We start from the raw sequence: 19,560 nt of genomic DNA, 5'->3' as shown, positions 1-19,560 counted from the left end.
ATAACTAAAAATGACAAATCAATAAAAACAACAACCTTTTCTGACTCGTCTGCAACGTTTTCTTTTCTTTTATCATCATCATTGTTTTGTTTTGTTTTTTTAAATCAGTAGCACTACCTGCCACTCTGCCTTGAACAAAGTGCTCTCCTTATCTAACTCAACTAGGGCCATTTCATCATCTTTACAACAATACAACACCCTCGCCGCCCCCCCGAGCCCTCCTCGCGTCCACACTCTTCCAGACTAACTTTGATCCGTACCTTAAACGCTCAGACACACAGTACCAGTGAACGGGCCGACAACAAGGCTGCAGCACTGCTGGACCGGACACGCTGTTCAGCGCCGGCAGCTCCCTGTTTATTAATGATTAACTCATCCCTGCGAGGCCAGCGTCTCGTTCTCTGTCGGTAATTTGCCAAGATTCAGTGTTTTCTTGTTTTTGAACTTGTTAATAGTCGCCCTCATGAATTTGGTCGATAAATGAACAAAAAAAAAAAAATCGGGTTAATGGGGGTTCTGAATCTGTCAGTCATCAGGTACCAGCCTTTGCTTTTTGTCTGTGGGAGGGGGTGCGCTACCAGAGGCGGCGCTACTGCTAAGACGCGCCAGCGCTCTGCCTCGAGGCCGTGCGTGAGCCGAGTGGGATCCGTGCAAAACGATCCAAAGAAACAAGAGGCATCTGGGGAAGAACAATGAGAAGAATGGAGTGTGGATGTTGCGTGGGCTCTGTTGATGTTGCCTGAGAGAAGGATAGAGATTTGTTGGCCGTTTTTTTTTTGTTTTTTTTTTCTTCCCTTGAGGGGAGCGGAGGGGAAGAGGCGGTAATATCCAAGATGTAAGGAGAAAAAATAAAGGAGGGCGAGCAAAAACAGGAGCGCTGCTGCTGCTATCATTATTATTCCCTTCTTCATCCCACCTCTCTGTGTGGCTCAAGCATGACGCAGCCGCTTTTAAAGAGGAGGCTTTTGCCACGGATGAGGCTTTAAAAAAAAAGGAGAGCAGAAACAATCTTGGTGCTCTATGCATCTTTTATGCTGTAAAATTCGGGTCAGACTGACGGGTTTGTGGCTTTAGGGCACAACCTTTAATTCCAGTTAAAGGACAAGCAGGCTTAGACCAGACAGCTAACAAACTAAGGGAAACAGCGGAGGGAGAGTGAGAGCGCACACACACACACACACACACACACACACACACACACACACACACACACACACACACACACACACACACACACACACACACACACACACACACACACACACACACACACACACACACACACGGCTTTTCCAGAGGAATCCACGGCAGCAGCACATCGCGGAAAACAAAGGATTTTAGTGAGACGATGATGATGATGATGACACCTTCGAAAAAACTGAGTTAAAACTCAAAAGACAAGGTGTACTATGGCAACATTTTAAGGAGTCCTCTCTACACGCACCTCAACACGTCAGCCTGCAGATTAATAATTTAGTACCACCATTGGGGGAGGAGGGGCAATCAAAAAAGAGAAGTATCGATCCAATATTCTGTCTGTGCCGCCGCTTGCCTGCCGGACAGTCGGGAGTCAAAACAAGAAACGCCTGCTCTGAAGCTCCGCCTCTTTGACCTTTGACCTACCCCACTGACACCAGAGACAGAGCGTTTGGAGGAGAGGGAGTTTAGGAAAGGACGACCGATCCAAACCGATGCCAAAAGAGTACAAAAACAAAAAGAGACCACGTGTTCAAACACACGGACGGGGCAGTGGAGAGTCAGAGGGGAAAAAACAAAGTTCTGACTTTCATTTTCTCATCAGCATCATGTGACGCGTGACCACGACCGAGCTGCCTGCGACCCGATGCTGGTTCCTGCCATCCTGAAAAACGCCCCAGTTGCACCGTTCCAGTCAGCTGCGGCTGGGCTCTACTTGCCAGTGTCGGGCTCAGGGACACTTCAGCAGGGATCCAACTCACTCAGCCGACACAAGTGAGTTGAACTCATCCCCGTTTCTTAAACTCATCAGCCGACTGTGAGATCGAGCGAGGGAGCGCCCTAGTGGAGCCTCTCTGTTCGCTTTCTACGACAAGATTCTCATCTTGAGCGATATGTCTTTTTTTTTCCTAGTTGCCGGCCGTCGACGATGGATGCAGAAGTGAGAGAGAGGCGACCAGCTATCACCCCCCACCCCCACCCGCTCGGAGCGCAGCGAGGGGGCGTGGTCTGCAAAGCTCAGAGGAAGAACACAAAGTAGGAGTAAAGAAGAGGAGTGGCGTCGGACAAGAGGTGAGACACGTTAAGCGCTTCCAGCCGTCAGTCTGTGCTGTCAGAAAGCTGGAAGAGGAAGCTGAGCAAAGGGTAAAAAATTACAATAAATTAATAATAAAAAGAAAGAAAGGAAGTTGCTTTTTTTTAACCCCCCTCCCGCCCGTCACAAAAAAGCAAAAAGCAACCAGGAAGTAGTTAGAAGAGGAGGAATCGCACTACGTAAACTAGCTAAGATTTAATCAGGAAAGCATGAAGCTCTAGATTCATACAAACAAACGTACAAGACTTTTCCTTTTCTGTTTTTTTGTTCAGTGGACAGGGTTTGACACAAACTAAAACACAATAAATACTTTTTCTCTGAGGAGCAAAAAAACAAAAAAAAAAAAGATAAGGTAATATCTCTTTATCAGCTAAAAGGACACTAAAAAAAAGGAAAAGAAAAAAAAAAAAGGCAGGTCCGTCTGGCAGACTCGCTGAGAAGGGGGCGGGGCCGCCCTTTGGAGACAACCAATCAGGAGGGGGAAGCGATCCAGCACGGTGGGGCAGCCCCTCCCCTTCGTACTTATGGCACTACAGCAACTCCCCATCCACATTTTATACTATTAAACTTCTATCATTTCATCCTTTGAATATTTTTCTCTGCCCCCTGTCTTGACCCTGAACAGACGACACTCCCCCTACTGGTACCTACTCAACACAGCTGGGTTTTCCTCTCTTTTTTTTACCCACGTTTGTTTGAAGTTTGTTCATTTGTCCTTTAATTTCGTGTTTTTCTTTTTTTTCTGAAATCAGCATAAAGTGCAACAGTGCTTTTGTTCTCTTCTCCGGGGGGCGACCCCAGCAGAGGTCACGGGTTCGCGGGCTCGGGCTCAGGCTCAGGCTCCGCCTCCAGGTTCGCGCTGGCCTCGCTGGTCATGCTGGCAACGCTGGCGATGCTGGGCTCTTCTTCTGCTTCCTCCTCTTCCTCTTCCTCCTCCTCCTCCTCCTCCTCTTCCTCCTCCTCCTCCTCCGTCACCTCCCCGACGTCCAGCACCTCCACTTCCTCATCGTCATCGTCCTCCTCGTCCAGGCCTCCCTCCAGCAGCTCCGCCCCCACCGCCACCGCCGCCGGGGCCTCGCCCTCCTCGCCCTCCTTCTTCTCCTCCGCCGCCTCGCTGCCGGGTTTCTGCTGCTGCTCCTTTGTCTCCTCCGGCCTCGTCTCGTCTGCCTTCTCTCTCTGCTGGTAGATGGCGCACTTGAGTGGTTTGACCAAGCCCTCCTCGTAGACCTTCAGGATGGCCTCGCACACAAAGCGGTACTGGCTCTGCAAGGGAGGCGGAGGACACAGAGGGATTTTCAGACATCAAAGATTCAGCAGCAGCAGCACGGACTCAACCAGGAGCGCCACCTACAGGCGTCTGGATCATCATGGCCCTCTGGTCCCTCATGGTGCGGACGATGTCCAGAGGATACACCGGCTGGCCGCTCTCCATCAGACACAACGCCGTCTCCATGGTGATGAGGACGCCCGTCCGGCCGATGCCCGCGCTGCAGCAGGAGACAACCAAACAACTTAGAAGCTGATCCATCCGTCCGTCCAACCGTCCGTCCGTCCGTCCGTCCGTCCGTCCGTCCGTCCGTCCGTCCGTCCGTCTGTCCACCACACAGAGTGAGAGAGAGATAAAGACTCCTACCTGCAGTGCACCACCATGGGCTGGTCCTGTCCGGCCCGCTTGGTCCGGACCAGAGCCACAAAGTCCAGGAAGTCAGTGGAGTCGTCGGGGACGCCGTGGTCCGGCCAGGCCAGGTACTGGATCTGAGTGAGCTCCCTCTGCTGCTCAGTCTGGGCAATGCAGGGTGGGAAAACATCACCATCATCATCATCATCATCATGATTATAATTATTATTATTATTATTATTTCTACATGGCAAATGATGGCAAAGACATTTAATATTTTAAGATACTCAACTGTTTTTGACTGATTTTGTGGCAATAGTTCTGAGTTTGTGTCAAAGTTGCAAAGTCAAATCTATAAACACAAACTACACAAGGCGAGCAACAAAACCAGAAGCTGAAGCTCGACCCAGGGTGACTTTGCACCAGACTTTCTCCCAGCTGTGTGACCTGAGCGGCACTGCGCCCGTTCAACCATGTTACAGAACAAAGAGCGTGAAGAGCAGCGGCTTTCTGGCTCATTCAACATTGTGCTTTCCTCCTCTGCCGGATGGTGGAATCTAAAGATGGTGCGGTTGATATCAAAAGTAAAGAGCGTCCACGTGGCAGCCAGCGACGGAGCTGCACTCAGCGGTGAGGACGTCAACACCAGCATCTCATGGGAAGCATCAAACATCACCGCTGCCGCCGCCGCCGCCGCTGCTGACCACCGCTTCATGTGTGACTCACAGCTCTTCCTCTTTAATATGTCCTCTCCGCGTCGCCATGGCAACACATCCGTCGCCATGGCAACAATCACAGGCGGAGCAGAATGCTAATTGCCTCCTTCGACAGCCGTAATGTATTTTAAAGGCCACGACAGGCAGGGCAACACGCTGGGAGGGACTCTCGGGTCTCGGGAGGGGGGAGGGGCTTTTCAGGAAGGGGGGAGGGGTCTCGCACGCAGCGGGAGATCAGCAGGACGAGGCGGAAACATCGGGGGTCTCCGCTACTCACGGCTGCTGAACCACAGGGGGCTGAGCTCCGGCCACTGAGCGTCGGAAGAGTTTCTTCACTGTGTCGTCGTTTGAGTCGTTTTTAATTTCAGGAATAAAATTGCAAATGAATACCAGAACATGTTCAATGAAAAGGTGCAGCTTTTACTTTAGTTTTTGTACTGTTACAGAAGCCTACAGGACTTTACTGACTGTTACAGAAGACATGGATGATTCATGAATAAGGCAAAAAAAAAAAGAAAGGTTAAAAATAAATTTAAGGAGGACTTTTTGATTTTTAGCCTTTCGACTTCACATTACCATACGCAACATGACTAATAATCAATATGTTCACCCACCAAGACCAAAGTACAGCTGTGAGCGTCATGAGGAGAACTGTCACCATCCCACTCTCACTCTCTCTCTCTCACTCTCACTCTCTCGCCCTTCTTCTGTTTCCTGCACAGTGAGTGGCTGGCTGGCTGGTTGGTTGGATGGTTGTGAGGGGGGGGTTGCCATGGCGACCGGTTCTTCCTGATACGAAGCCCCGCGTGGTGCAGCATCCAGAAAAAGAACAGCCCACACTGGTCGCCATGGAAACACACCTCCTCTGAGTGCTCGTCCCCGCCGGGGCCCCTCCCCCACCCAAAACCCTGTGGGGTCGGTGTCCCTCGCCATCCCACATCCTGCATCCCCCCACCGGACTTTCCCCGTTTCTCTCTGATCCTCAAAGCCTGCCCGGCTGCACGTGCATGTTTGTGTGTGTGTGTGTGTGTGTGTGTGTGTGTGTGTGTGTGTGTGTGTGTGTGTGTGGTGTGTGTGTGTGTGTGCGTGTTTACCGGGGTGTGCGTGAGCGTCATCTCCCGGACCAGGAAGGCCGAGTTGCCCTCTTCGTTATGGCACGTGACCGTGAAGTCCCCGTAGGTGGTGCTACTGTCTGGGTTGGGCCAGTACTGGTGACACTTCACCTGCAAACACAGTCAATATTTACTTTAACTTGGCAGGGCCGCTCCATTTCTCCTCGGGGTCAAAGGTCAATTCCTGCTGCAGAATAGCACTCAGTCAGCAACACCTTTGGTCAGACTTTAGCCCTGACAAACACTGCACTGAATTATTTTTGCAACAAGTGGACTGAGTACAAAGTACAGAAAGAGAGAAATTGATGCAAAAAAATAAAATAAATTGTAAGAAAATTAACAGTTTGTGTAATAATGTTTATCTTGCAATAAGAAAGAAATGTGTCTTTCTTTACTTGATAAACTGTTAAATACCTAAATATGTGTTCATTCATACTGTAGTTTTGATGTCTTGAATGAAAGAAAAACCATGAAGTCAGAAGTGAGTGTCCAAACTTTTGACTAGTAGTGCACAATAAATATCAGTAACTAGTCCACCTACCCGTCCTCTCTCAACCTGCGTCGTCAGCATGACCACCATGGACGATCCCTGCTCCCACGTCATCTGCCAGAAGTCGGAGCAAGTGTTGGGCAGCGGGCCCTGGCACGCTATGTAGCGGTTGATCAGGCTGGAGGCAGGAATCTCCATCTACAGCACAGCAAGAGCAGAGCAGAGCAGCGTGACGCTACAAGATTTCAGGAAGGTTTTAAGTTTGGAAGCGTTTTTTTTTAAAGTTTTACATTTTTTCATTCCGTTATCACAAACTGGGCTGCAGGGCTTTTTGTTGTTGGTGGTTTTTCCTGATCAGGCCAAATTCATAACGTACAGTGACAGACGGCGGGCCTTGGTCGCATGGTCCAACAATGACACCACAAAGCTCATCGTTCACTGAATCAAACATGAGCTGGAGAGACGCCTTCAGTGCAAAAGATGCAGGGTTTTGTTTTTTTTATTTTTGCTTTTTCTTATCGTTTCAGTGAGAGTTGACTCGGAGCTTGTCAGGGTTCACTCAGCGTGAAACACTTTCAAGATAATTAACTTAAAACAAAAACTATCAATACATGACCACGTAAAAAGCATTGAAAGGAAAACTTTAAGCTCCCCCCAAAAAATGTTTTGTCTTTGATTAGTTAATGACTCTCCAACCGCGAGTTTAACACGACCACTTGAAGGTTTTAACTACACGGGGCTGTAATTTGTACACACAGGACGGGAGGGAGGCAAAATGAATGAAAAACTAAAAAACATGTTCACTCTTAAAATGAACCGGCCCTTTAAAACTCACACACTCCTGTCAACTTAACCTGACTGACACATTTAACTCTCTGGGTCGCTGCTGCTCGTGTGGTTCATGTGGTTCATTCATTCACCAGTGTGGCTGCCACCACCGCCGCCGGACGTGCACTCTGAGCGGTTGGAAGGAGCGACCACCCAGGAAGAAAGTCAGTCAGTCAGTCAGTCAGTATTCAGCCAGCCAGCCAGCCAGCCAGCCAGCCAGCCAGCCAGTCAGTCAGCCAGCCAGCCAGCCAGTCCGTCAGTATTCAGCCAGCCAGCCAGCCAGCCAGCCAGTCAGTCAGCCAGCCAGTCAGCCAGCCAGTCAGTCAGTCAGTCAGTCAGCCAGTCAGCCAGCCAGTCAGTCAGACAGCCAGTCAGCCAGCCAGTCAGTCAGTCAGTCAGTCAGTCAGCCAGTCAGCCAGCAGTCAGTCAGTCAGCCAGCCAGCCAGCCAGCCAGCCAGCCAGCCAGTCAGTCAGTCAGCCAGCCAGCAGGCCTCGGTGAGGCACTGGTATCGACAGAGAGATGAAAAGAGAGAAAGAGCGGAGGAGGAATCAACTCACGTTGATGTAATTTGCGTTGATGTAGTCATCTGTGCTCTTCAGGATGACCCGCGTGGCATCATCTGCAGAGGGAGGCAGGCAGAGACAACAGACAGGGAGGTGAGGCGGCACGGCGCGGTAGGAGGAGAGAGACAATGAAAACCAGAGAAGGAAAAGTTTTGTGTTGCGACACCAGGAGACGTACACGGAGAGATGTCTCTGTAGCGATTTTTGGAAACGTTCTGAGGTAATTTGGCACACAGCATGGTCATCCCCGGCCTCTTCCTGTACAGTTGCTGTAAGAGAAGCAACCAGGGGCTCACGTGAGAGTTGGCAAATTCATTTTCAAACGGATGAGAACAATCACAGTCTGGAAAGCGCGGCTCGGCTCGCGCTCCTGCTTTTGAGGAAAACAAAAGTAGGCGTGCTAGCAAAACAAAACCAAAAAATCTGTTTTCAGTATTTGTCAGCACAAATGACTTTGGCGTGGTCAGTTCTCAAGCAATTTGGGATGATTTGCTGGAAGTGTATATCACATGACACCACGAGGTGTTCGGCGACATGAGGAACGAAGCAGGAAATGTGTCTCCTCACGTCAAACTGTGCCAGGATGGCTCCGCTGCCCAGGCCGTCCTTCAGCACCACCATGGAGTCTCTCAGAGCGTGTTGGTCCAGCTGGGTGGGATCCTGAGGAGACTTCTCAGGGATGTACTGAAAATCAGGCTCCGAGTCCGCCTTCTCCTCCACCACGTCGTAGATGGCTGCCAGGAAAACACACACGCACGGTTGTTTACACAGAAAGAGGCAGCAGGAGGAAGATGTGTCGCTGTGCAAACGATGGCAGGCTGGGCTGCAGCCGGCATGGCAGGACTTTAACAGTCAACCTCCCGCGAGTCGGGCTCCATCAAACGGTCCGGCTTTCCATCGCAATCTGACGCAATCTCACATCTCCCCTGACGTAAGAGCCCATGGAATGCATAAATCCCTTTATGACCCAGTTTAAGATACCAAGAATTTTCCACGTTTCATCATCCTTAGGAGCTCTCCTCCTCCCACTTCCTCCCGCCGCTGATTAAAGGAAACACTTTGGCGGCGATCGCATACGGCTGAGATGGACAGAAAGAAGACGAGTGGAGGAGCTTTAGACTCGGGACGCCGCAAACGGAGCGAGAGGAGGCTGTTAATCTTTAGTAGTTCTCCAACATCCAGCCCGTTATCACTCGTGTGCTCACCAGGTGGTGATTCATGCATCTCTAAATTCGGACAGGGTGCAGTGAACAAAGATTAGTTGTTCCCACAGAGAAGGAACAGGTTCGCATTAAACAACATGACAAACACTGAGACAGACAGACAGACAGACAGACAGACAGACAGATAGACAGATAGATAGATAGATAGATAGATAGATAGAAAGAAAGGCAGAAAGACAGACAGATAGATGGATGGAATGTTGAAGGACGTCATTTGACCTTCCCGCCAGTCTAGGAAACTCACCGTTTGGTCGGACCAGCAGGATGAGCTCCCCGGAGTGGCTCTCACAGCTGGCTTTGATGAACATGACCACCTGATCGTGGGTGTGGTCCGAGATGTCCCGCCCATTTATTAAGACCACCTGGTCGCCCTCGTTAAGCCGCGGCACGCACAGGTCAGCCTGCAGGTGGGGGTGAGTGCAGTGGAGACGGTGAGGCCAACTCGCTGTTTTGAGTCCATCGCAGGAGACACTGCAGCTGCAGACTTACCGACGTCCCAGGAGCCACTCGAGACACGATGATGGGCATCTTCTGGTCGGCGCCACCCTGGAGAAACAAGAACAAGCAGATACAAGCAGTTAGCCGGCACATAGTCACTGCCATGGACGGATGGATGATGGATGGATGATGGATGGATGGATGATGGATGGATGGAAGCAGTTTGCTCAAAGGTGTCAGTCTTTGCTGCTGGCTGCTCTCTCACCTTGACGTTGAAGCCAAAGCGTCCGTGTTCGTCCGGCCTCATCTTGATCAGCACCAGGTTGTCGTGAGGGACGACCCCGTTCAGCTGCAAGTCAAACACAACACAGCCGTTTGTTATTCACTCTGCAGAGTTTAAAGGGGACGGATGTGAAATCGATCCTGTTCGGTCCTGACCGTGGTTTTGTCAGTGTTGGCGGGGACGTCGTACATCTCGTTGAGGTGGTTGTCCAGGAGGCTCTGCTGCGAGTGGGCCTGGATGATCTGACTCAGGGTCTTCCTGCTCAGCTGCTTGGGGGGCAGAGCAGGAGGTTGACTGTCGATCCCCTCCGGAGACCTGGGGGAGGAGGAGGAGGAGGAAGGGAAGGAAGGAGGAGAAGCTGCTGAGTTCTGATCCACGTCAACATCTTGCTGAGACACACAGAGTCGAACGGTTACACTCCAGTTGTGTAATATTTCCTCGTGGCCTTAATATTCATCATCAAGACCCAACGAAGACCTTTAAGTGCGGGCTTAATCACGACTTTGCAAGATTACAAAACAAGCTCATTAATCACAGCACAGAGGCCAAAAAACGCTGACGACACGCTGCCGGACTGGCCCAGCCTGGCCCGGCCCGGCCCGGCCCAACCCGGCATCTCGGACAGAGCAGAAGCCAAGGGCACATATTTGAGGGACAAGTGTAGCGACTCCAGCAGAGGCTTGTCCTGCTTGTTAGAAGAGCTACGCTAGCTATGTGGCAAAAAAAAAAGAAAATAGGAAAGGAAAAGGAAAACGAGACAAACGCAGAAAAAGGGAAACAGAAGAGAAAGAGATTGCAGGAGACACAGAGGCTTAATGGCACTCTGTGTTAGTCGGAATGCATTAACCTCAATAAAAGAAGGGAGAGGTAGGAAAACAACCCCCTCTACATGACCCACCCACCCCCACCTCCCCATCCCATCATCCAGACAATAAAAGGCAGTCGGTGTGTGTGCACGAGGAAAGTGCACGGTCGGTCAGGTAAGGCTTTTCAGCTGCATCATGGTAAAAGCTTGTCACATCACTCTGGGCCTATGTCTTTAAGTGTGTGTGTGTGTGTGTGTGTGTGTGCGTGTGTGCGCCCACTCCTCAGGGCTTTGACCACCAGTCAACAAGCATTGCCTTTGTTTTGGCTGCTGCCACTGGTGCCACTTTGCGTCTTAAACACACACGCAGCAAACTGAACATTTATTGTGGGTCAGACTGAGGTCGGGGCTTCTTGCGGCTCGGCAGGCGGGATCTCTCCATCCTGGGCCACCGCCGCCAGCCACATTTGAGACAGACACGACTGAGACGGAACTGAATAAAAAAACGGTTTTAGTGGCAAGTCGTAACCCGTTCAACTTGTCCCAGAACAACAGAAACGGTTGTAAAGGTCACATTAAATTGTCAGAAAATAATTGTGATGATGCTGTGCAGATCTCCAGAACACCACAGCGTTGACCTCAGTTGTAGATTCCTGCTAGAAAAATAAAAATCGATGCCCTGTTGGACCCTCCACCTGTTTGGAGGGAGGCAACGACAAGGCTTCCTCTGAGGTCGCAGAGCCCTTTGTGACATCACAAAGGGGTCACTTCCTGCACAACGATATATTGTTTATGCCTGTGCTTCCAAAAGGAAGCTGATTGCCGCGTGCACACAGCTGCGTTGAGACGCATCCTTTAATTGCACCTTTTGTCTCTTTGAGCGCGCAGGGGGAAAGTGAAGACGCTGGATGTCGGCGGCCGTCGCCGTGACTCGCTGCGGTCGGCTAAAGGGCTCATTTTCGCTGCGGCCGACTTAAAAACGGAACATTACAGAGAGATCGTCCAAGGGCTACGCTTGTATTGTATTGCTCATGTCTGGAGCGAACGCTGTATAACTGTGGCCTGTGGGAGGGAAGGCCGATCCAAACTTGGGTTTTTATTGGAGGAAAATGTTCGAGGAGCGAGAGGACACACAAACACAGTCAAATGGCGGCACCCCAAACTGTTGACGATGAGGTAGAACAGAGGCCCTGCAGCATGTGACTTCCGAGAGTTAGCAGCTTGCCGAGGACAACGGACGCGATGCTTCGTGGAAGAATGTGGCAGCGTTAAATGAAAAAGCACAACGTCGGAGAGTTCTCCTGCTACAGCTGCTGACCAGCCACAGTTAGAATGACCAGCAAAGTGTTTGGGTGGACGACTGGGTTTGAGAAGGGCATGATGAGAATAAGCATAATGCTAATATTTTCTTTTTGTATTTTATTTTCAAATAAAGTATGCATAGTTTTTTGAATATTAGAAAAAATAACCTGAAAAGTTAACAGATTTTTTTTTAGTGAGTCTAAACGACTGAAGAGCGTCACTGCTAAAACGAATGGCTGCTAGGATCTGCAGTACTGCACAAAACACACAGCCGAGAAAGAAAGACTGTGCAGGGAGTGTTTGTGGTGTGCAGATGAGATAGCAGGTGATTATGTCACGGTTTGGCTCGGAACAGAGTGATGAGACAACAACTTGGCCTGCCTGCTTTCTTCTGTGTGTTTCTGAGTGTGTGTGTGTGTGTGTGTGTGTGTGTGTGTGTGTGTGTGCGTCTGTATGTGTAGCTAAGCAGCGGAACTACCACTGTAATGTTACTTAACCACTCTGATTTCCAACTGAGAAATGTTCCATCCCTCCTCTCTCCCTTTCCATGTCCTGCCAGCTTTGGACTGAGGCGCACACAGCTTCCATGGAGCTCTGCTGCGTGTGTGTGTGTGTGTGTGTGTGTGTGTGTGTGTGTGTGTGTGTGTGTGTGTGTGTGTGTGTGTGTGTGTGTGTGTGTGTGTGAGCAAGCCACAGATCAAGAGCACCTACGGCCCCAAGGCCTGTGCAGTTTTTCCAGAACATAGTTGGCGATCAGACGGTGAAGTGGTGGACAACAAGCTGCTGTATAATCATATTTTCACTTTGAGGGGAAGCTCCTGTGTTACCGTCACTTTTCAGATTTTTATCCTTCATCCAGTGACGCAACCTCACAAGATTTAACAATGCAAATAACACTTACAGATCTCTGGAAAACTGCATATTTAGCCTTGTGTTAGCTCAGGAGACACATCTGGCCTGTGTCCGCTAACCTGGGAGAAGTGTCGGTGAGGTGACCAACAGCCCTGTGTGACATCACAAAGTGCAGACTTCCAGAACTGGACGCATTACTGTCTGGAACCCAGAGCCAGCACATTAAGTGGACTTTAATCATTTCTGTGGAGTTTGCTGAGAGTAAAGTGACTCTGGTAAGAGTTTGGTGTTCTGTGGACTGCTCCACTCTGAGGCGGCTGCAATCTAAAACAAGCACTTTGATGAAGTTCTTACTGGGATTAATCTCAGTTCTATAATGGCTTATTACACACACACACACACACACACACACACACACACACACACACACACACACACACACACACACACACACACACACAGTTCTAGTTCAGCCCTGTTGTGCAACCTCCCTGCACTGCTACGGCGCTATAAACACATTTAACGGGGCTGTTTTTCAAAGGGCTCATCTTCTGAATGGGGCCAGCCGAGTGACGCTGGGAGAGGGTGTGAACTGCTGGGAGAAGCCACAGACACAGACACTTAAAAAAAAAAAGAGCCCACTCAGCAGCAAAGTCAGACAGCGTGGCACTGACACGGATGAGTAAAATTAAACTTGAGGATTGAAGGGCCAGGCTGTTGTGGCTGGCGGCTCTGTTTGTTTGCTAGTGAGTCGAGTTTGAACAACAGCAGAAAAAATGAAGGGTAGAAGGGCGGAAGGGTGGAAACTTACGGCGTGGAGTCCAAGCTGATGCTGTTGGCCTGCGTTGACGATGCCGACTTGTGATTGGACGAGAAGACGGGCAGGCTGGGGGAAGCGTGGATCACATGATCAACCAGGTGGCCGACAGACGACGGTCGTAGTCGCGTACCTTCTTGTACAAACAGCGAGTTCCTGAAGCACAAGAGCAAACAAATCACACAGTCACGTGTTGATTAGAATCGGATGACACGGATACAATTTTATTGGGGAAATGGGATTGCATTTCTTTTTGTTTTCGTCTTTATTCTTTTAGTCTTTTAGGACCTTATCTTACTTTGCTTCCAAGGGCACATTTGTCTATAACTTTAAGTGAGTCCAGAGCTGATGGGACGAGATAAAACTTCTTTTGGCTTAATGAGTCAAAGACTCAGAACAGAGCCCATGGATTAGTGCAGATTCCTCCTGCGACCACATTCAAAGTGCTGCTGCATCTTTTGACCCGATGTGAACTGTGACACTCACTGATTGGGCGTCCCCGGCGGGGAGCGGGTGGGCAGACTCTGCGTCTCCAGCCTCTCGTCTGATAGGCTGTTCCTGCTGACTGACTCCCAGTCGGTCCCGCCCAGCAACTTCCTGGCCAGCGGCTTGCTGGGAGATCTGCAAGCGAGCGTTCCAGTCAGTCGTCGCAAACGTGAGCAAACACTTGACATAAGATGCACGGGATCAGGGAGTAAATAATGACCTGGCAAACACTCGGTCTTTGATGCCTTTCTCCTTCCCGTACTGCACAGACTGCACCTCCGTCCGGCCGCTTCACACAAACACAGCACAGACCACCGTCAATCGTTCACTTCCCAAACAGAAATGTGCAAAAAAACAAATGTGAAGATGTGCAAAACTAATCATTTTGATGTACTGAATTTTGTGTTTTGAATTTTTTTTTCATTTGTTTTTCTTAGTCCCCACAGGAAGTAGATGATATAGGTACCATTGCAGGTGATTGAAATAATTGTAACTTTAAAAATGACTAAGCACATGTCACTAGCTGTGTTTCCATGACAGTTTCTCACACAAAATAGAAGCAATGTTTCTAAAATTTCGACAAAGTGTGTGTGTGTTGTGTCTCTTCTGACCAGTATCTGAACTTGGAGCCCAGGGTGAAGTAGTGAGCGAAGAAGTTCTTCTGCGGTGGGATGGGCCGCTCCAGCCTGAAGAAGGTGTGGTGCTCCACGCAGGCCTTCCACAGGTTCTTACAGGCCCTGTAGTTGACCATGTTGAAGCCCAGCAGAGACTCCCGGGTCTCATTCTGCTCACAACACAGCAACACAGAACATCAACACATCAGTCCAATCGCTCCAGGTTCAACCCTGAAATCCATCTTGAGCTGGGAGCAACCGCTCCAAGCTGCTGTGAAGAACCACAGAAGAAGACTGATGCCATTTGTAAACAATGGCTGCAGCTAGAGAGATTAGCCTGGATGCTGCTGCAGCCACATTTCAATGAAAGATTTCCTTTTTGGAACAACATATAACTCTGCACGCAGTTGTGTAGAGATGCTGTGTAGAGACACTGAGGGGCGTTTTGTGATGGATGCTGGGAGGATGTGCCGTCGCAGCATTAAGAAGGTATTGACGGTCCAGAGATGTGCCGTCGCTCTGATTGTCATTCTGTTTTCATCAGGAACACAACGGGTTCCAGGGATGCAGGACACAGCGGGGGGGATTAAAGCAGAATCAAGCAGGACACGCACACACACAGACACACACACGCACCACAGGGGGTTAATCTGACACCGATTATACACACAAACGTGGCCTCAGCTGATGTGTCATTACGAGAGAGCACAAACACAAAACAAACACAAATAAGTGAAGCGGACGCAGGCGACAGCGTTTAAACATGATGGGCACATCAAGAGTAACTCATAATTAATGTTTTTTCATAATGGTTACCAAGGTGATGCTTGGTAAGCATTATGAAATAACATTAATTATTGATTACCATTTTAATGGTAATTTACAAGCTGTAGTTTCAAGCTGCAGTTGTGAATGCATGAGTGAGTGTGTAATGTGTACGCACCGGTTCTCTTCTCAGCTGGACGAAAAACTGTTTGCACTTGAAGGAGATCTTCACTATTTTTAACCTTGAAAGAAGAAGACAGAAAGACAAACTGAGTACCTGCACAGATACTCAACCCGTCGCCGACTGATATGACATTTTTTCATTTCCACCCCAGAGTAAACATGAGACCACTGGAAACCTGCAGGTCTGCAGCAGGGATCTACTATAAAGTCTCAAGTCAATGTATAAAGTCCATCAGTGGAGCACCAACCATACAGTGAGTGAGATGGTACTGTATGTCTGCACCTAAATGCCACTTTTCAATAGATGCTATTTCTGCTAGCTGGCTTGCCTGTGCAGCTACGTTGCACAAACAAAACATCTGTTTCAGGCAAGATCTCTAGAAAATACATACAGATATATTCTGACATGTCTTGACCAAATCTGTTTCTGCATCATAACAGTAATGACACAGACAAAGGCACATGTGATGCAAACTTTCCTTCAAGACGACGTGTCTGGATTGAAAGAAGAAGACAAACTTGTACTTCTTGAACACTGTGCTGTACTTCTAGATGAAACACAGCCTGCAGCGCCCCAACTGTTGACGTAACCTCGCGGCAGAGGAGCTCTATTGGAATAAATCTGTCCACTTTGCGCATCATGAGTCTTCTGAGGAAGGAAGACGCATGAAATAGTGTTTGGATGGGGCGACCACACATGTGCTGCTGCTGCTGCTGCTGCTGCTGCTGCTGCTGCTGCTGCTGCAGTGAGAGCTCTGCTGATGAGCTGCAGAGTAACATAATACCTCCCCGGAGCTCTGCTGCTGTGACTCATCGCTCTCTGCTAAATATATTTTACATACTTAGACACACACACACACACACACACACACACACACACACACACACACACACACACACACACACACACACACACACACACACACACAAAAAACCCTCTCTTGCATGCACAAACACACACACGCACGCGCACACATGCTTAAGCAGAGCGTGAGTCATGACCCATCTAAGTGTGGCTTATTTGCCAGGCTGCAGCGGTTCGGAATAGGAAGGAGGCACAAGTCTCTCTCTCTCTCTCTCTCTCTCTCTCTCTCTCTCTCTCTCTCTCTCTCTCTCTCTCTCTCTCTCTCTCTCTCTCTCTCTCTCTCTCTCTCTCTCTCTCTCTCTCTCTCTCTCTCTCTCTCTCTCTCTCCTCTCTCTCTCTCTCTCTCTCTCTCTCTCTCTGAAAAAAGGGGACGAGGACGAACAGTGTGACAACACGAGAGCAGATGTAGAGAGACAATGAGTCTTTGTTTAAAACAGAATAAAGAGGAGAAGGAGGAGGAAAAAAAAATCAATGTGTGTGTATGTGTGTGTGTGTGGCATGGAGAAACTGTCGAGAATTACCTCCCTCTCTCTCTCTCTCTCTCTCTCTCTCCCCCTCTCTTTCTCTGTGTGTCACACACATGGACGCCAACAGCTGCTGGGCACGCACGACTGTCGCACGCTAAATTTAGCTCAACTAGACGGATATGTGCACGCCAACGGGCTCCAGGAAGGTCTTTGTCTCCACTATATGGGGCATTGCATTGATTGTGTTCTGCTGATGAAGACTTGTGGGTAAAAAAAGAGGATCTGTGCAATTACCATTGTTGCAAAACAAAAACAAAAAAAAAATGGCACCTGAATCTGTTTTACTGCAAACATCCTCCTCCAGTGAGAGGTTTAGTTAGGGCCAGAATTGTATTTATTTTCAGGGTTTTTATTTTTCATCCAGGACTGGAGGAAGAAGCCTTGCTTGATTAACCGTCACTCTCGATCTCCAGAGAAACTGAATGTTTAGCCCTCTGTTTACAGCCTGCTGCTGACAGAGAAACTTCCTTCCATAAGCGTTGCTCTGGCATCTCAAAGGATTGCAATAAAAACCTGCTTGAGGGTGCGAGAGGGGGGCTCTAGAGAGAGAGGTATTGTGCCATTTGTGACATCACGAAGGGCTAGGGCAAGCAAAAGCGTTTCCATGACCCCTAGAATTGAGCAAAACCTAAATATGGCAATAAAAACTGGCCATGGAAGCAGCTCAACTTGGAAAAAAACTCTCAAATACGGCTAAAAGCTTTTCATGCTCTCGTGAGGTGGTTTTTCAGACGTATCAATACAGAGGTACATCGCGCATGACGTACAGGGTCACATGACCAGTTCACTCCAAGTGAAAATGGCACGTTACGATTGGACGCAGGAGGAGACGGAATATTTTTGATAAGTAATCAAAGAGAGAGAGAGAGAGAGGTTTGCATGAAGCTTCTCCACTCCGATAGCGGCCGTTGCTTTAGAATTCACTGGAAGTTGAGCGACGCATACAAGGCAGCAGTTACGCGGCGCAGCGGCAAATTACGGGAGATTTCAAAGAAATCAATGCACCGAGCTTCGGCGTAAATACGGATGACAAGAGACGAATTACGCACAGAAGAGCTAAATGGACGACTTAGGAGGGAGAGGCAGCGGGGCCCGACGTCTTTCCAGGAAACAAAAATCACTTCTATTAGTTTTATTCTCAAAGTCTGAAACATTAATGCGGCACTTTGCAATCGCTGTGCATGAGAGAGAGTCAACCAAATATTATGCAGCGCACGCCTGAGAATGAGGAATCTGTGGTGGCAGTCAGAGCGGAGTTGGGTGTGCGACAAGACCACATGTGATCAGAATGAAGGAAGACAAAGAAAGAAACACGGGCCAATGTTGCTTCCTGCTTCCTGCTTCACCAAAGGAAGCCTCTGATTTCAGACTGAACTGATCACCGAGTCAGCCGTTGTTTCCTTTTTCCCTTCTCCATTCATTTCTATCCAACCAGGCTTTGTTTTCGACGTGTTCTCACATTCACACCTGAACGCTGCCAGGTTCTCGCTCTGGCCACAGCGCAGGTTCGGATCACTGAAACAGATGGCTGTGGTCTCTCAACAAGTCCAGATCAAACTTTGGCTTTCTTGCTGTGTAATTAAGTCAAAGGAAAAGCGTTTTTTTTATTTTTTATTTTTTTTTGCATCACTCACCATGGGAAATAGTTGATCCGTACCCTGTTCTTGTAAACCACAAGGCCGGCGGACATCACCCCGATAAGAATCTCTGTGTTGCTCTGGTCCTGAAGACGGCGAGACAGAGGACGAGTGAAGAGTTGCAGGTGTAAATACTCACACAGGGAGCGACTCCCTCTAAACTGATCTCTGCCTGTGTCAGACTAACATCCTCTCAATGTGCAGGAAGTAAAACAATGTCTTTCCAGATGTTTTGTCCCGACTGATTATCATATTAAGAAAGCTTTACACTTAACCTATTGCCATTAGGTGCCTGTTCCTCAACACAGACACAGTTTAGAGAAGAAATTCTTATGCACGGCACTTTTGGCATTCCCAAAGTGCCATGCGTTCCGCAAGTCATGCAGTTGAAACTCAAACGTCACGTCAAATGTAACCGACAGCCGATTGGCCGGGAGGTAATTCTGCAGCGGCGACAGTTGACACGCAGGGAACAAAAGCTTACTTACCCTTGCATAGTGCAGCTCCACCCCGTAGAGCTCCAGCGAGCGTGCTGTGTTGAGATAATTAAACTCCGACTGGGCAGGAGACAGACCGCTGCGAGAGGAGGTGACGGCGGCAGCAGGGTGAGAAAGAGAGAGGGAGGGAGAGAAAGGGAGAGAGAGGATGTGTTAAAGACACGTATGAGGGCGTAACGCAAAGGCAAAGATGATCAGAGGCACAAAGAGCACAGAACACAGTGGATTAACACAGCGTTAACAGCAGCTGCGCTTCCAAAATAAAAGCCATGTTTCTATAATTTTGCCAAAGTACAATTGTGATTTGCAGGTGTTTCCGTTGAATGGTGTGAAGCGCAGAAGCCGTCATTCTCGTCAAATCTCGTCCCCGCGAGAATTACGAGAATTACGTTACGTGTTTGTTTACGTTTGTTTGCTGTCTAGAATGGTTGCGCAATTCTAGGGGTCATGGAAACGCAGACAGTGTAACCAGTGTGTGAGTGTGGTTGATTAAGTTTAAATCTCTCTCTCTCACACACACACACACACACACACACACACACACACACACACACACACACACACACACACACACACACATTCTTGTTTGTCTACATCAGAGGAGTACAGTATATGATCAGTACATACATAATCATACTCATCATCATA

At 49.0% G+C, this 19,560-nt stretch overlaps 1 protein-coding gene across 2 annotated transcripts in view; it reads right to left on the bottom strand.

The window, feature by feature from the left end:
- Positions 1–2,896: 2,896 nt before the first annotated feature.
- ptpn4a (protein tyrosine phosphatase non-receptor type 4a) overlaps positions 2,897–19,560 on the bottom strand; it is a 53,430-nt gene continuing 36,766 nt past the window's right edge. For both annotated transcript variants that reach the window (XM_076048521.1, XM_076048520.1), the window contains exons 9-27: positions 18,904–18,991; positions 18,413–18,501; positions 15,382–15,445; positions 14,436–14,608; positions 14,045–14,113; positions 13,825–13,959; positions 13,333–13,494; positions 9,718–9,877; positions 9,545–9,628; positions 9,331–9,387; positions 9,086–9,242; positions 8,186–8,352; positions 7,797–7,887; positions 7,613–7,674; positions 6,278–6,424; positions 5,719–5,847; positions 3,924–4,072; positions 3,642–3,777; positions 2,897–3,553 (exon numbers count right to left, since the gene is read on the bottom strand). In XM_076048521.1, the coding sequence (XP_075904636.1) occupies positions 3,098–3,553; positions 3,642–3,777; positions 3,924–4,072; positions 5,719–5,847; positions 6,278–6,424; positions 7,613–7,674; positions 7,797–7,887; positions 8,186–8,352; positions 9,086–9,242; positions 9,331–9,387; positions 9,545–9,628; positions 9,718–9,877; positions 13,333–13,494; positions 13,825–13,959; positions 14,045–14,113; positions 14,436–14,608; positions 15,382–15,445; positions 18,413–18,501; positions 18,904–18,991 (2,575 nt within the window). In that variant the 3' untranslated portion in view covers positions 2,897–3,097. The remainder of the gene's footprint in view (positions 3,554–3,641; positions 3,778–3,923; positions 4,073–5,718; positions 5,848–6,277; positions 6,425–7,612; positions 7,675–7,796; positions 7,888–8,185; positions 8,353–9,085; positions 9,243–9,330; positions 9,388–9,544; positions 9,629–9,717; positions 9,878–13,332; positions 13,495–13,824; positions 13,960–14,044; positions 14,114–14,435; positions 14,609–15,381; positions 15,446–18,412; positions 18,502–18,903; positions 18,992–19,560) is intronic.

This window comes from Nelusetta ayraudi, unplaced genomic scaffold, assembly GCF_046127955.1.
Source record: "Nelusetta ayraudi isolate G7.1 ecotype Tasmania unplaced genomic scaffold, CSIRO-AGI_Nayr_v1 ptg000102l, whole genome shotgun sequence".
Lineage (NCBI taxonomy): Eukaryota > Metazoa > Chordata > Actinopteri > Tetraodontiformes > Monacanthidae > Nelusetta > Nelusetta ayraudi.
The sequence above is the reverse complement of the archived record's forward strand: the minus strand, read 5'-3'. Positions and strand labels throughout refer to the sequence as shown.